Below are 16,278 nucleotides of genomic sequence, written 5' to 3' on the forward strand. Positions count from 1 at the left end.
GTTTTGTAGTTTTGTATTCTCTCTTCCTTCTTTTTAATAAAATTACATCTTCATCAAAAAAAGGCAAGTTGAGAGGACCAATTTGCCAATTTTTGGGAGAGTGGTCCCCAAGACCATGAAGATGGTACTGATGAGATCACTTTGGAGGCCAAGCTGGATGCCAATTCTCTGGAACATGGTCATCCATACTCTCCAAGAGAAACTGCAATGTAGGAGAACATGTTGGACCGTCTCCACACAGGAGTCGTAGGGAGGGCAGACCGTGCCTGTAAAGGTTGTCGGCTGTAAGAATTTGCTCTCGGATGGCTGTCCATATGAAGAACTTTATTTTGTTTGAAGCAAAGAGCTTCCAAGCAATTACGGCATTGTGCTCGAGGAAGTTGGAGTCCCATCCTCTTATATGCAATAACCACCGAGAAGAAACCATTTGCATTAGGTCTCTAGATCAGCTTGTCTTGAGAATGATCACACAAAACTTTGTTACCGAGTGTGGATAAGAGGGACTAGAGAGCATCAGTTTCCTCATCATTCAGGCCTTGACAGTGTTTGGAGAGTCAGCTTGTCATTAACTATAAAAAAGTTAATGAAGCCACAAAAATGGATGGCTATTATCTCCCTAACAAGGAAAAATTAATTGCATCTATTCGAGGAAAACAATGGTTTTCTAAATTTGATTGCAAATCAGGATTTTGGAAAATTTATCTTACCAAGTGCGCCATTCCTCTTTTTTTTTTTTTTTTTTTTTGATAAAGATGTATTTATATTAACAAGAGAAATTACAAAAGAGGTGGGAGCAGATCCATGACAATAAGCGATTGTAGGATAGCTCCCTGCTTGGCAAGCATATCTGCTGCCGAATTTTTGGATCTCGGAATGTGAGACCAAATACAAGATAACATTGAGGTAATTTCTAGAATCTCCCAAAAGACGTCCCAATGGCATTCATCTTACAACATGCAATTGTCCTTTCGGGCATTATGAATGGCTTGCTATGCCCTTTGGCTTACAACAAGCTCCTAATATTTTCCAAAGAAGAATGGAAGAAATTTTAAAACCCTACATTAGATTCTGTATAGTGTATGTTAACGACATATTAGTTTTTTCTAAAACAAAAGAACAACATACAAAAAAGTTAATACAAGTCCTAGAAGCTTTAAAAACTACAGGAATTGCCCTCAGTAAAAAGAAAACTGAAATGTTTTATACTAAGATAGATTTCTTAGGATTAAACATTTCGTCAGGAAAAATAGCTCCAAAATCATATTCTTGAAAAAAAATCTTCATTTCCAAACGACATTGAAGATATAAAACAACTTCAAAGGTTTTTAGGTTGTCTCACATATGTTGAGCAATTTATCGAAAATCTCGCAGAAATTCGAAAACCTTTTCAACATAAGTTAAAAAAGACTGCTAAATGGGAATGTATTCTTGAAGCCAGTAAAAGAAAAATTCGGATCAAACAAATGTTAACAAAACTTCCAACATTAACAATATTGGATCCAAATGTTTTTCTCATTTTAGTAACAGATGCTTCAGATCACACTTGGGCAGACGTATTAAAATGTAAAGACAACGATTTAGAAAAAATATGCAAATATACTTCTAGAACATTTAAAGCATCTGAATTAAATTATCATTCTTATGAGAAAGAGATTTTAGCTGTTAAAAACGGTATTAAAAAATTCCTCATATATCTTTCTCCTAAGGAATTTTTAGTACGTACCGATTACAAAAACTTTGTAGGTTTCATGAAAAGAAACCTCGAAGATTCACTTTGCTAAGGAAGATTACTCCGATGGCAACAATGGTTTTTTCAATTCTCTTTTAAAGTTGAACACATTAAAGGAGAAAAAAATTATTTACCTAATACTTTGACTCGAGAATTTTCTTGTGTTCTAGACAGGAAAGATGGCAACCGATCCACTCAGCGATCACCTTCATGATTTGGTAACAGCAATCTCCACTCTTACAATTTTGCTTTCTACCTTACAATCATTGTTTGATAACACCTCCTAATTCTTCACAAAAGAGGAGATATTGACGAGCATTGTGCCCATTATGGGCTTAATGCGGAAGATATTGCTCTCAAGGTAAAGCAATTAACTTACGAGCTAAAAGAACTGAATATACGACATCATTCGCCAAGATCAGCAGGGAATTCTACCAGATCTCCTTTGCGAGACAAGGAAGCCATAACGACTGCTTTAACCAGGTAGACGGATGACTGTATTACTCAACTGAGTAAAGGTTGACCCAGGATTTCTACAGGACATGCTAAGCATGAAAAGGAAATAACAACTTCGTCTTCTTGCAAGACAGAGGAGTTAGGAGCTTTTACCTACCAGTCTCGAGCTGGAAAAGAAGGGGTAAAAACGGATTCTCTATTAGAGGAAACAAATACGCTTGTGAAAGAGAAATCTTTCAAAACGGGTTTGGTTACCCCTGTTGAGTTCACTCAGTTGAAAAAGCTTGAGTAAACCAGTAAGTAGTGAGCCAAGTGTGTTTGACTTTCTTCGGAAAATAAAACCACTTAAACTCGCTGATATAATTTCTGAAGAAATTTCACTAAGGCCTGCCAGTGCTAGTCCTAAAGAAACTATTGACCATCAAGCCTAGTTCCAAGTATGAGATCATATGATTGGTGAAGGAATTCATACTCCCTTTATGACTCCTGACTCCAGTGAGCACATGACAGCCATATATTTGGAGACTGAATCTAAGTATACTTAGATTCTATACGAATACGGCCTCATAAGGCAAATTCTCTTACGAGTAAATGATTGGACACCTTTGGAGTTATTACCAAAGGAAATTACTGATGGCTGCAAGGCGTTCATTACAATGGTTAAATGCAAGTCGATTCGGTTAAAGTTCATATTGACAATTGCAGAAATCACTGGGCCCGATAAGTTCTTGCCAAGTCTTTCGGTAATTACTCTCAAAGCCTTAGAAAAAAAATGGTGATCTTCCATAGTTCAACCCAAAAACGAAGGAATGCCCCACATCCATGTGGTGTTACCGCCGTGCAATTGGCATAAGGATCATGGTACAATCTCTTCAACAACTAATCCTGAAAAAGAAAACATCCGTCTACAAGACATCAGTCCCCTAGACAATCATGTCAAAAAAGCTTCAAGAAGACACCAACTCCTATACAGAAAGCATTAGAAGAGGTTGAAAAGAAAATGAGACTTGGAAATTTTCCCAGTTGCAATAGTACAAAAGAAAAATATTGTGACATTGCTCAAGAAGTATTCCGACCAAAACACTCATGCAAATTCTGCGAAAAGAAGCTTTTTGCAGAAGACTTCCTGTTGGGATAAGAAACTATTTCAGCAAACGATATCAGCATGACAAAAGCAAAGAAGATGCTCCTACGTCAGTAAAGATGATGTCAAAGCAAGAAAAAGACACAAGTACCCTCACTTTCGGCGCCAAAGCCCAATAATGCAAGGGTAATTTCTAAAAAAAGATGAAAAGGTCAAAACTGCCCTCCATCTTTTTCTCATCACCATTCCTTTTAAGGATAACGAAGTATAAGGCCAAAACCTATAAATTAAGATGCCCTATTCAGTTAAGGATCATCGAAAAAACAATCGAAAAATCGAAGAAGAGTTCGAAGGCGATTTCCGGTGAAGAGTTTTCTGGAGAAGCGATTTCGGGTGACAAAGCACAGTAAGTGCCTTTTCAGCCATAATGGGTAAGTAAAAACAGGGAACCGACCGATGACCGGTCAGTAACCAAGGGAGTACAATAGTAATTAAATTTCTCAGTATGTATGAACAAGTAATTACAGTAAGTAATTATATTTCGGTATCTTAGGAGCCTTACTGCATGTCTTCCCAGATTTGGTAGTGAATGTATGCCTGTATGTGCTGACATGTTTCGGTAAATCCTCCTTAGAGAGGTCGAAGAGCTTGCGGATCTTGGAGGCCCTCTTGGGTCCCTCGTTCTTGGCTTCTCAATGTCTGTTAGACCAAGAAGATCTCTCTCACCCTTCTTCACAATAACCAAATTCAGGACTGAGAGGTCGGGGCTAACAATACAACCCCTAACAGATTTTCAGCGCCGCTCTCCATGGCGCCTGTCCTTTCAGACGGCCCGGTGTAGAACGAAATAGGTTGTTTCTGTGGGTCAACTCAGACTGGACTGAGACAGCAAGACGGGGAGGACCTACCGGTTACCGTCATCTACGTTGCCAAGCAGCAAAAGAAAACGAGCAATAATATAAAAAAAAAGTTCCAATAACTAAGAAAAATAAACCATCAATATGAGAAAGAAAAAAAAAGGGTTTCTGGAATCGTAATTGTATTTGATACTTTTTCCCTAGTGGCTCACATGAGTACTGTCAAAATTTTAGTCTTTGTTGTTTTTTTTTTTTTTTTCTAAGAAATGGCCTTTTTTCAACTTGATACCAAAAATGCGTTTATCCAAGGTGATTTGTAGGAAGAAGTTTATATGGAGCAACCTCCTGGATATGTTGCTCAAAGGAAGAATAAGAAGGTTTGCAAACTACATAAAACTATATATGGTCTAAAGCAGAGTCCAAGGGCCTAGTTTGACAAATTCAGTAAAATTGTCACAGCATTTTGGGTTTGTTCGGATCACTATGATCATTTATTGTCCGTTTTGCATCGAACATTTGGAAGTGTAGTTCTTGTGGTATATATTGATGACATTATATTGTCTGGAAGTGATACTAAGGGGATGACGTGAAGGATTATCTGAGCAGATACTTCTAAACCAAGGATGTTAGGTTTCTAAAATATTTTTTGAGGAATTGAAATTGCTAGAAGTAAGCGATTAATCCTTTCATAGAGGAAATATATTACTAACATGTTATGGGAGTATGGCATATTAGGAGCTAGACCAGTGGATACTTCTATAGAAGTTGGTCAAAATTTATGGGATGAGAGCAGCCTTTTGTTGAAAGACAAGACTGTATAGTTGGGCAGTTGATATATGCAACTATCGCAAGACCTGAAATTGCTTTCTTTGTTAGTGTGGTAAGTCAGGTTATAGAATCTCCGTGCAAAATTCATTTTGCAGTTACAAAGAATCTTACGTTATTTGAAGGGAGCTCCAGGAAGAGGCCTATTGTATACTCCACATCATCATCTCAGAGTTTAGGGATACTCAAATGCAGATTATGCTGGTTCTAAACTAGACAGAAAGTCCACCATAAAATACTATGTATTTGTAGGAGGGAATCTTGTTAGTCGAAAGAATAGAAAACAAAATATCATGGAAAGTTCTAGCGCTGAGGTAAAATACTGGTCAATAACTCATAACATTAGTGAGCTCGTGAGGATACAGTCAGTATTAAAAGTGTTAAAACTTACCTCAGAGGATCCTATAGTACTTATGCATGACAATTAACCAGCCATCTTTATTGCAAGTAACCCAATATTTCATGAGAGAATAAAACTTATTGAAGTTGATTTATACTTTATAAGGGATGCCATGATAAGTGGTAAGGTACTTACACCATACATCAGGACTACTGAGCAAATTGGTGATGTATTTACGAAACCTCTTGGAAAGCGAGATTTCAATAAGTTTTGTACCAAACTGAAATTACTTAACATATATGTTCCAGCTTGAGGGGGAGTGTTAGAAATTCAAGGGTATTAGTACTTTCTTATGTGGGTAGATCTGTAATTTGTTTGACAAAAGCGTCCAAATTAGAGTTTCTATAGTGTGGTTATAATGTAAATTTTGTAGGTTTCGAAGGGTGTTTTACATTCTCATGTATAAGTCCTTTAAGTTAGGGGTGTCTCATCCTTTTTTTAAAGACATATTAATAAAACCAGATGGGGAGTTGACTTTCTCCACATCCAGCAGTCTGTATGACAGCCCAGTTTTTTAGCTTTTTGTGAAGACACAGATTAATAAAACCAGATGTAGGGGAGTCGACTTCATCCCCATCCAGCAGACTGTACTACAGCTGTTTCTCCCCTCTTCTACTTCTTTTTCTCTCTTTTCTCTTCAATTTTTCTTCTATCTTACTTTCTCACAAACTTAAACAATGGTAAAGATAAAAAAAAATAAGGAGAGGAGAAAATTGGAGAAAAGACAAGGGGGCTGTCTAACTGGTTTTAAGATGACTAGTAAAACTCCACATATGCACTATTCATTGCAAGAAGCTTCAGTACAACGAAGAGCGCAATAACGCCCAGAATCAGAAAATAGACAAGACTCCTAAAGTGTCTTTGTTTTTAATGTTGATTACACAGATATGACAACTTACACCCTCGTGAGACTTGAACCCAAGACCTCAGACTAAAATTCTATCCCCACAGCCCATTCAACCCCTCCCCTCCCCCATTCCTATGCAACTTATTGAGCCAAAAGGCACAATCTAAAAATTTAAGACTTCAGAAACTAACATAAGAAACATAATGACAAATTGACTTCTATAGCTAATAAACTAAAAATACAACTTATACAGCATCCTACTCCCTCATCCTCAACGGTTCGGTCTGTGGATACTTTAAAGGAACCAGGGGTATTAGACAAGGGGACCCTCTTTCCCCACTCCTATTTAACATAGTAGCAGAATTCCTGTCTGCTATGTTCTATTCAGCGGTCGATCTGGGATGGCTATCCCCAACAAGCCCCCACCAGGCTTTTAATATTCCGATTCTGCAGTACGCGGATGATACTATTATTTTTGGAATCGGTGATATGGACAGTGCAAGGAGGATAAAAACAGTATTGGGGCTTTTTGAAATAGCATCTGGGCAGAAAGTTAATTGGGAGAAAACCTCTCTCATAGGATTTAATGTGGACCATGAGAATCTTGTAGAGATGGCAAATTTATTTGGTTGCTCTACAATTACTCTTCCAGCAAAATATCTTGGCCTCCCTCTCTTCCATGGGCGTATTTCACAAAGTTTATGGAACCCAGTGGTTGAAAAAATTGAGTCTCGGTTAGCAACTTGGACGGGGTGACTCCTCAGCAAGGCTGGCAGACTGATCCTCCTTAAGTCATGTATTGCTGGCATCCCAAACTATGCTTTATCCTTTATGCCTTGCCCCTCTTCGGTAGGCAAAGCCATGGATAAAATGAAAAGAAGATTCCTCTGGAGAGAATCAAGTGACTCCTTTAAATACCACCTGGTGAGATGGGAAGAAGTATGTCTGCCTAAGAGATTGGGTGGACTAGGGATTCGGAAATAAAAAGAAATGAACAACGCTTTGCTCCTTAAGTGGATATGGAAGTTCAACACAAATTCTTCAAACCTTTGGAAGGATATGGTTCGTACCAAGCTGGGTTGGAACTCTTCATGGTGGATATCCGGGGGAAATCGGAGAGGTTATCCTCAATATAGAGATCTCTTTATTTGCTTCTTTAGGATTTCTCCTCAGGTTGTAAATTTTTTGTTGGCAGCGGAAGGTCTCTTAAATTCTGAGACGATTGGTGGACAAGGCAGAAACCTTTGAGAAACTCCTTCAGAAATCTCTTCCTTCTTTCCACACAAAGGGAGATATCAGTAGCCAATGCTTATGAGGGGGGTGGTTTGAGCCTTCACCTCCGAATGGGTCTTTCTGATACGGAGGCTATGGAAGCAAGTTGTTTATTGGATTCTTTGAATCATGTCAGAATGAAGCCTTCTAATGCAGACAAGCTCATTTGGTGAGTTTCATCTGCATACAGACACATTAATGGTGGGGACTCAACGCAAAGTGAGCATGGTATCTACTTTGTTTGGCGTCTCTGTGCCCCTCCAAAGATTAAATTCTTCATGTGGAGCACTTGCCAAAATAAGATCCGCCGGATGTGCTTCGAAGAAGGGGTCACTCTTCTATAGACCCGCTATGTCCTTTTTGCAACATTGAAGCCGAATCCACCAGCCATACTCTGCTATTGTGCCAGTTCTCACGGAATGTGTGGACCTCTGTCTTATGCAAGCTGGGGTTGCAATTCTGTATATCTTCGGATCTGATATGTTTTAGCAAGTCGATCATTGGCTATCCCCTTCCTGGGCTCGGTAAAATGATGCTCTTAGCCTGCGCCAGTTTTGTGCCGTGGGGGCTTTGGAACGAGCGTAATAGAAGGCAGTTCGATGCTAAATTTGAAACTGAGACAAGAGTAGTGGAAAAAGTGACGGGTCAAATTTCCACCTGGCTTCTAACAAAGAAGCCTTTCTGCTCTTTCAAGGGCACCTCCATTCGTGATAGCTGGAGCAACCTTGCAAGGATGCATTTTGGGACCAAGGTTCAAGTTATGAAAGAGTGGGCTCCCCCGGAGTTTGGGTACCTAAAATTGAATTTTGATGGCTCTTCTTTTGGCAATCCGGGGATTGCAAGTTTTGGAGGTGTGATTTCGGATCCATCTGGCAATCAGTGTATTTCTTATGCGGGTCCATTAGGCATCTCTGATTCAACGTCTGCAGAGCTATATGGCCTTCTCAATGGGCTCTGGGTGTCCAGAGATAAATGCAGTGGTCCAATCCACATTGAAGGGGACTCCAAGGTAGTCATTGGTTGGTGTCGGTGTGCTTCCCTTCCGCCATGGAGGCATTGGGAAATCTTTCAGAAGATTTTAGAGATTACCTCATTATTTTCTTGTTTTTGGTCTCACATTCCGAGATCTACAATTTCGGCAGCAGATGTGCTTGCCAAGCAGGGAGCTTCCCTTCAACATCTTGTTGTTAGGGATTTGCTCCTTCCTTTGTAAATTTTCGCTTGTTAATACAATACATCTTTATAAAAAAAAAAAAAAAAACACACTAAGACTTCTAGTTGAATATGGTTCTCCTACACTGCAATTCTGCAGTATCACTAACAAATCCAAATAAGAATCTGTCCTCAAATTTATTGACCATTAACTTTACTAAAGTATCATCACTCTTAACACTAAGGAGACCTAATTCATGAACAACTTGAATTAGATCTTAGGTTAGTTTTACATGACAATAGCAAAACATTAATATGAAAAGAGAATTTCATAAAGTAACATCTTTCTTGTTTATCTGCAAAACAGTATCATCTAAAATGAGAAATATGTGGATTGATTCAAGCTGATGATCACATTGTGCATTGATCTAGTAAACTTAACTAATTTTGTTGGGAAATGTGATAGTAAATGTAATCTTGACATTTCATATTATGTAATGATGTCCTTCATGTGTCCAAGGTAGTTTTGGTACAGTCTTAGCTACTTACAGTCAGAAATTAGAAGGCTTTCTCATTAGAATTGATGTTTATTTAGCATCAATACAATGAGGGACAATACAGTCTTTTCTGTAATTATACTCAAGTGAATGACTAAAAAAAGGTTAGGGGTCGAGTTTCTCCCCTAAAGAGTGCCAGTCTCTGCAGCAGTTTTTCGCTCAACATCCTCTCTATTTCTTCAATCTCCTTTCTTCTTTACCTTTTAACCTCTCCAATCTCAAAATCTAACAAATTCAACTGAATCTATAACATATCACTGAATTCTGTAACATGCAATGAAATCTACCAAATACGTGACACGGAAAATTAGACTTTAAGGCTTCTACCAAAAAATATAAATTTCGGCCTTCAGGCCAGTCCTTCAATATATATTGACAATATCCTCTTAACATTACTCGTCTCTATCCAATATGCACAAACAATCTCAAATAATTTTCTTACCTTCTCGTCTGGTAATGCCACTCAAACTGTTCTCTGACTTGTTTATTTCAAATTTTATCTTTTCCATTGTTGGCGCACATACACCTTCCACCCTCACCCTGCTACTCCTATCCTCTTATAGATGGTGCTTCTTCACAGCCCAACACCCCAAGTCCACAAACCACAGCAAGGTCCAAAGGGTGTCTTTTCAAATTTTGCCTCATTGTTTCCAGAGGCACCACAGAACAGATTTAGGTACCAACCCCTATTTGGTCAACAGACCTTCATTTAAGTGTTAAATCATCCTCCGATTTTTTCTCTTGAATGATTGAGCTCATTTAGCCTAAAATTGGCAGGGAAGACAAGGGGAGAAGGTTCAGAAAAGGTGAATTTAGGTCTTATAATTAGAGCAGCCAATGATTCAGCATAACTGAAAAACAGAGACATGATGCTGATGCTACTAAATGGGCAAGGTTTTGATGCTAATGCTCATGCTACATAACAGGGCAAGGTTCTGATGCTGATGCTTGAAAAGTGTGAAATCCAGATGTTGGTTGTTCTTAAAATCCATAAGTTGGTTTTTTTCATATAATAACACATATTTTGGAAGGAGAGAAGTTCAAGGGCAACGACAGCAGTTGGATGCTCCTGGTTAGAATAAGTAAGTTATCTAGAGGGGCAGTTGGATGCTCTTGGTTAGAATAAGTTAGTTATCTTTCTCGTTGCTGAAATTTCTTGGAGTGAGGACTTCAAGAGTGAAGCAGCCAGCTTTTAAAACAAATCCATAATGTTCATCTTCTGGGGCCACCCTAAAACAACCCTCTCTTAAGTGGATAAATCAAAGTGAAAAAGGAGCTGGTTTTGTGGCCTCATCTTTCTTAATGACATTGGTGGCTCATACAAAAATACTGATTAACCGGCTTTTATTTTAAAACTCATTAGATGCCTTTCTAGATGTCAGGTTGCCAGAAAATGTAGACAGGTAAAAGATTAACTACCTCGGATACATGAAGCCTGTTGGTTCTGCACCTTCCAGATACTCCTTCAGCATCTTTGGATGGTACTCAAGAATTTCACGGTAAATGAGCTCCCTTACATCCTCCTTTGTGATCCTCCGTCTCTCAAATTCAAATTCCATTTTGGTAACATGTTGAGAGGAAGGCTCCCTCTCAACCTTTGCCAAGCCCCTGAAATAGGGATCGGCTAAAGCCTGACACCTTGTGGCACAACTTTTCTCTATTAGGCAGACCATACACCAAAACAAACAAGAAAGTAATAAAACAAAGATTGCAACACCACAAAGAATAAACAGGCCAACTGTACCTCCTCAGCAGTTGGTCGGTCCTTGGGTTCAAATCCCAACATCCTCTCTAACAAACGAAGAGCAAGGGGATCAGCATTGGGAAATTTCTGCAAGAAGGGTATAGGTTTCTTTTTCCTCATACTGCTTAGATATCTCCTAGCTTTCTCATTTCTTACCTGTGCAACAAATGAAGATAGATGAATCCACTGCTCTAAAAGAAGGATGTGCAGTATTCGATCAATTAATCACTAATGATCAACTAAGAATATGCACAACCATCAAGGAAAAAGTTCAATGACAGGAAATAGACCCTTGCTATGGCTTCAGGAGAAGGTGTCCCTAGCAGATCGGTCATTAAATCCAATTGGTGGACAACATTTTTTCCAGGGAAAAGAGGCTTTCCTGTCAAAACCTCTGCAAAAATGCACCCAATGCTCCATATATCTATTGCTGGAGTGTACTGCAATAAAATCAGAGATGACAACTATCAACAGAATGGATAAATATTGCAACAGAGAAAAGAGAATGTCTTACATCACATTTTGGAAGAAGTAGATGTCATAAAAATGAAGAAAAACACCAAGTACAGAAAGACAGATATAATTACAATTTATTTGATTAAAAGAAGCATAAGAGTCTTATCAATTTAAAGAAACCTTGCAGTAATAACACTTTCAAAGAATGCTTGTATAAATGGATTAATTTAATAAGTGCTAGATGCTGCCATAAAAAAATGGAAAGTGTCACATGCAATACAATCTAGATCAAGTTACGAGCAATAAAACAACTAATATAAATGCTAATTGGTTCTATTATTCCAGAGATGAAACGAGACTTTGAGTTACACCTGGGGGTGGCATTGAACTGAGCCGGTTCGCGCTCAGCTCAATTCGATTCGGTTTATCTGGATCTCGAACAGATTCGAGATCTAGATCAGGCTCGTTTAAGTTAACGAGCTGAGCTCAACCGAACCATGGTTCAGTTCGAAAGCTCACGAGCCGTCTCGTTAACTTAACAAGGGCCCGAGCACGGAGGCAGGAACCGGGAGGTCTCTTTGAGTTTGTTCCTCCCCCCATCTTTTGTTCTCCCGCCTCCGCCGAAGAGGTCTCACCGATTTCTTCCCCCCCTTAATTCCCGAGAAATTAATTTCTTTCTCCCCCAGTTTGCCGTCGCCGATTTATCACTGCCAAGCCCCTCCCGCAACTTTCTCTCCCTCGTCTCTGTCTCCGTCTCTCATTCCCCCCTCCCTGATACTTCTGCCATCACTGTCGCCCAACGTCCTCGTCACCGTCGCCCCGCTACCGCTGTTGTCCGCTCTGCTCAACCACCATCGCCGGCGCCGCAAAGAACTCCCCCCCCCCCCCCCCCCCCCCTAACATGCTCCGAAGAAAAAACAAAAATGGGCATGCGATGCAATTAAGTCATCCAAAACCATTTTTCTTAAACTTTTTTCTGTCTCGATGATCTGGTTTTCTAGTCCTTGAATCAGAATGATTTGATTGAGTACAAATGGATAAAACTAGCATTGCTTTTCAAAAGAATGTTTTTGTGTTTGATTATTGAATAAAGTTTATGCATAATTATGCAACTTTTATGAATAATTTTATGCAGGGTTAATATACAAAGGTTATGCCCAATTTTAAGTAGAGGTCATGCCCAATTTTATGTAAAATGTATGTATATTTATATACAATTTTATGCAAAGTTTTAAACGTAGGTTGGAGCTCAAACTTGGTTAAAATTATTGGGCTCGAGCTCGATTACAATTTTAGGCTCGAGGCTAGGCTCGGCTCAAGCTCGAGTTCAAAATATTTAAATCAAACCCAGCTCGAACATAGGCAGGTTTGGGCTCGGCTCGATTCAATGCCACCCCTAATTATACCTCTATGATCAGGTGGCTTGCAAATCTAGGAGTGAACTCAAACATACCACCTTCCCATTTTTCACACTAATTTATCTAATCTGTCTAGAACCATTTTCATATCCCAACTTAAAACCAACAACCTGTAAAAGTCGAACTCATATCAACTTATCTCGGGTTTGGGGTTTGGGGTTCGTGTACATTGCACCATGCATAGCACCAAGAAGAAAAGAGCCCGAACCATCAGCCTTTAGGATCTCTTCCAAAGTATCATCATCTACTGATGATGAAGTAGTTTACACATAATATAATACTTACGGTAGACAGCCGATTTATTATGTTCAAGAGGAAAAACCATCCACTAGTAAACAAAAAGAAAAGCAACAAGACAGTGAACCAAAAGCTTGGTACTCTGATGAGGTTGCTACAGAAACCAAGAAAAATGACTACTCTGCTAAAGACAAAATGGCAAATGATCTTGGTAAAAGATTTAGAATGCTTTGAGGTGGAAATCATCAAGAGTAAGAGAAACTGTCAAAGAAGACAACTTTCGAGACAGAGAAAGATACTCTCACTCTAAGGTCTCACTCGGATGTCAAAGGTACTCGACAAAATACACCAATGTCGATCCAGCAAATGCTACCAAAGGACATAGGTCTATTGATAGCATTAACCCTTTTGGATTAGATTTCCCCAAGGATGGAGAAAGAGTCCTAAAAGACTGGGAAAGAAGTATGAGCAATGTTGCAAATATGCATGAATCTTGGGATAGAGATTCAGCATATAACTTCTTTACCCATGCTTTACAGGGTAATGTTGCTAACTGGTGGGACAACCTTCCCGAAAGTTATAAGGCACCAACAGAAGGACAATCTATTGCTTCGATTTTAAAAGGAATTATTGCAAGGATATCAAAGGAATTTCTAGGAATACATCCAACCCTGGAAACACAGCTTGAGTCTTCTAAAGCTAGAAAATGCTTAGAAACTCTACAAAATTTAAACAAGTTAAAAAATTTGTAACATTTGTTTTTACGAGAAATATTACTATGAATTTGCAGGATATTTCTATAAACTACAAAAAGATGACCAGAAATCTTATCTGCCAATTTTTTATTCAAAACTACCAGAGCCTTTTGCAACAGTCTTTGAAAAAGACTACATCGCAAAATACTGGCAAAACAACCCAAAGTTTGCTGGCTGCACTATGGATTCTTTCCTAGGAACAGATACACTAGGACGAAGACACAGGTTTGCTCAAGAAATGTTGGCAAACCTCTGTGAAACGCAAAGACTACAAAAGAAAAGTAGCAAAGCGTATAAACAAACATTATGTTGTTCTAACCAAAACAAAAATGTAGGAGCTTATGGTTGCAAAAAACATAACCAGAAGCATAAAAAATATCCTAAGAAATTTCAAAAGAAAAATATTAGGATACAAAAAAGTTCACAAACTAAGTATACTCCTAGAAAGAGGTGCTTTAGGAAAAGAACAAATACTGGTCCCTCAACATCCAGTAAAGGGTCTAATGCATACTGCCCAAAGGGAAAACCCCCGAGCAAATGCAAATGCTGGATTTGCCAGAAAGAAGGACACTTCGCTCGCGATTGTCCAAATGATAAAAAATGTAGACAGTATAAAACCTATATGGTATTAGCTGAAGACAATGGACTGGAAATATGTCTACACGAGGACATCCAGTCAGATGATGAAGTTTACGAGCTTCATCTCGAAACAAAGTCTTCCACATCAGAAAACTCAGAAAACATGTCGGACTTATCAGGAACATGGTATGAATGAGTATCCGTATGAATGCAGAGCATGCAGCCTCTGGAAATTCGTATATCACGGTCCTTCTTAAACTACCGGGAAATATCAAATTCTATATACCCGCTCTTCTAGACACTGGCTATACATATTGTCTTGCCAGACATACTTTACTTCCAACAACCCTCTGGAAAAATCTTGAGACTCCCCCTCAAATCATATATGGGCAGCAGTACTAAAATGTCAACTAGGTGATTCTGAAAAAGTATGTAAATATACTTCAGGAACCTTTAAAGCAGTCGAATTAAATTACCACTCTTATGAGAAGGAAATCTTAACTGTAAAAAATGGTATAAAAAATTCTTTATATATCTTGCACCAAAAGAATTTTTAGTTCGTACCGACTACAAAAACTTTGTGGGTTTCATGAAAAGAAACCTCGAAGACTCTTTCCGTGGACGATTACTCCGCTGGCAACAATGATTTTATCTATTCACTTTTATTGTAGAGCACATTAGAGCAGATAAAAATTATTTGCCTGATACTTTGACTCGTAAATTTTCTGGTGTTCTAGAGAGGTAAAAGATAGATCCTCTCAGCAGTACCCTGACGGATCTTGCAGCTGCGATAGCTACCATTACGGTATTACTCTCGCAACTCCAATCTTTATTTGATAATCTTCTAGTCCTTTCGAAAAGGGGAGAGATCAATGAGAATTGTTCCCGCTACGGGTTAAGTGAGATTGACCTCCAACTTAAGTTAAAGAATTAACTGATGAGCTAAGGGAACTTCACATACGGCGTAACACGCCAAGTTCTTTCGGGACTTCTACCGGATCTCCATCGCGAGACAAAGAAGTAATAACATCAGCTGAAAAGTAGACGGATGACTCTAGTGTTCTGTTGAACATAGGTCAATCCGGGGTTTCTACTGCTCATGCTAGGTATGAAAAGGAAACCACAACCCAGCCTTCTATGAAGATAGGGGAATCAGGGACTTCTACCTGCCAGTCTCGAACTGGAAAGGAAGTCATAACGGATCCATCTTGCATAGAAACGGTATTGTCTAAAGACGAGAAATCGTTCAAGACAAAACTAGTTACCCGTCAAAGTTTACAAAGTTGAAAAGCCTAAATAAACCAGAAAAAATGAGTTTTAGTGAGTTTGAGTTTTTGAAGAAAATTCAACCGCAAAAACTGTCGGATATAATGTCTGATGAACTTTCGCTACGCCCTCAAAAGGTGGACAGCGATTGTTCTAAAAAATCGGCCGAGCATATGACCACTGATACTAGCAATCGTTGGAATCAATTGGTATTAAGTTTCGAAATGGACTCAAAATATGTGTATATGCTCTCCACATATGGATTTATTGGGCAAATTCTGTTACATGCTACCGATCTATCGGTTCTTGAGAAAATGCCTAAAGATGTTATGGAGGCCTGCAAAAGCTTCATTTCCATAACAAAATGCAATGGGATTCGGCTCAAAATCGTTTCCTATATTGCGGAAGTTGTTGATGACAACGAGCTTTTTTCCAAGTCGTTCGGTAATCACGCTTGAAGCCATCAAGACGCTAAGGGATATGACCCCAAGCATGTTCCCAAGGCAAAGCCACGTCCCGAGCCAATTTGGCCAACCAGACGCATCTATGGAATAAAAAAACTGGTTCAATACTTAGAACTATTGATTCAGAGGAAGAAATGCTACGTCTACAAAACATCAGTCCCACTAACTATTGTGGCCAAA

At 38.9% G+C, this 16,278-nt stretch overlaps 1 protein-coding gene across 5 annotated transcripts in view; it reads right to left on the minus strand.

Annotated features, from left to right (window-relative positions):
* The window catches only part of LOC137957116 (mitogen-activated protein kinase 15), a 29,792-nt gene that overhangs the window by 4,808 nt on the left and 8,706 nt on the right, over positions 1 to 16,278 (minus strand). For all 5 annotated transcript variants that reach the window (XM_068804834.1, XM_068804835.1, XM_068804833.1 and 2 more), the window contains 3 exons: positions 11,214 to 11,363; positions 10,924 to 11,079; positions 10,599 to 10,810 (listed from right to left, as the gene is read on the minus strand). In XM_068804834.1, the coding sequence (XP_068660935.1) occupies positions 10,599 to 10,810; positions 10,924 to 11,079; positions 11,214 to 11,363 (518 nt within the window). The remainder of the gene's footprint in view (positions 1 to 10,598; positions 10,811 to 10,923; positions 11,080 to 11,213; positions 11,364 to 16,278) is intronic.

This window comes from Aristolochia californica, unplaced genomic scaffold (assembly GCF_029961685.1).
Source record: "Aristolochia californica isolate CCGP_79_NKW_82.1479 unplaced genomic scaffold, dmAriCali1.0.hap1 SCAF_2, whole genome shotgun sequence".
Lineage (NCBI taxonomy): Eukaryota > Viridiplantae > Streptophyta > Magnoliopsida > Piperales > Aristolochiaceae > Aristolochia > Aristolochia californica.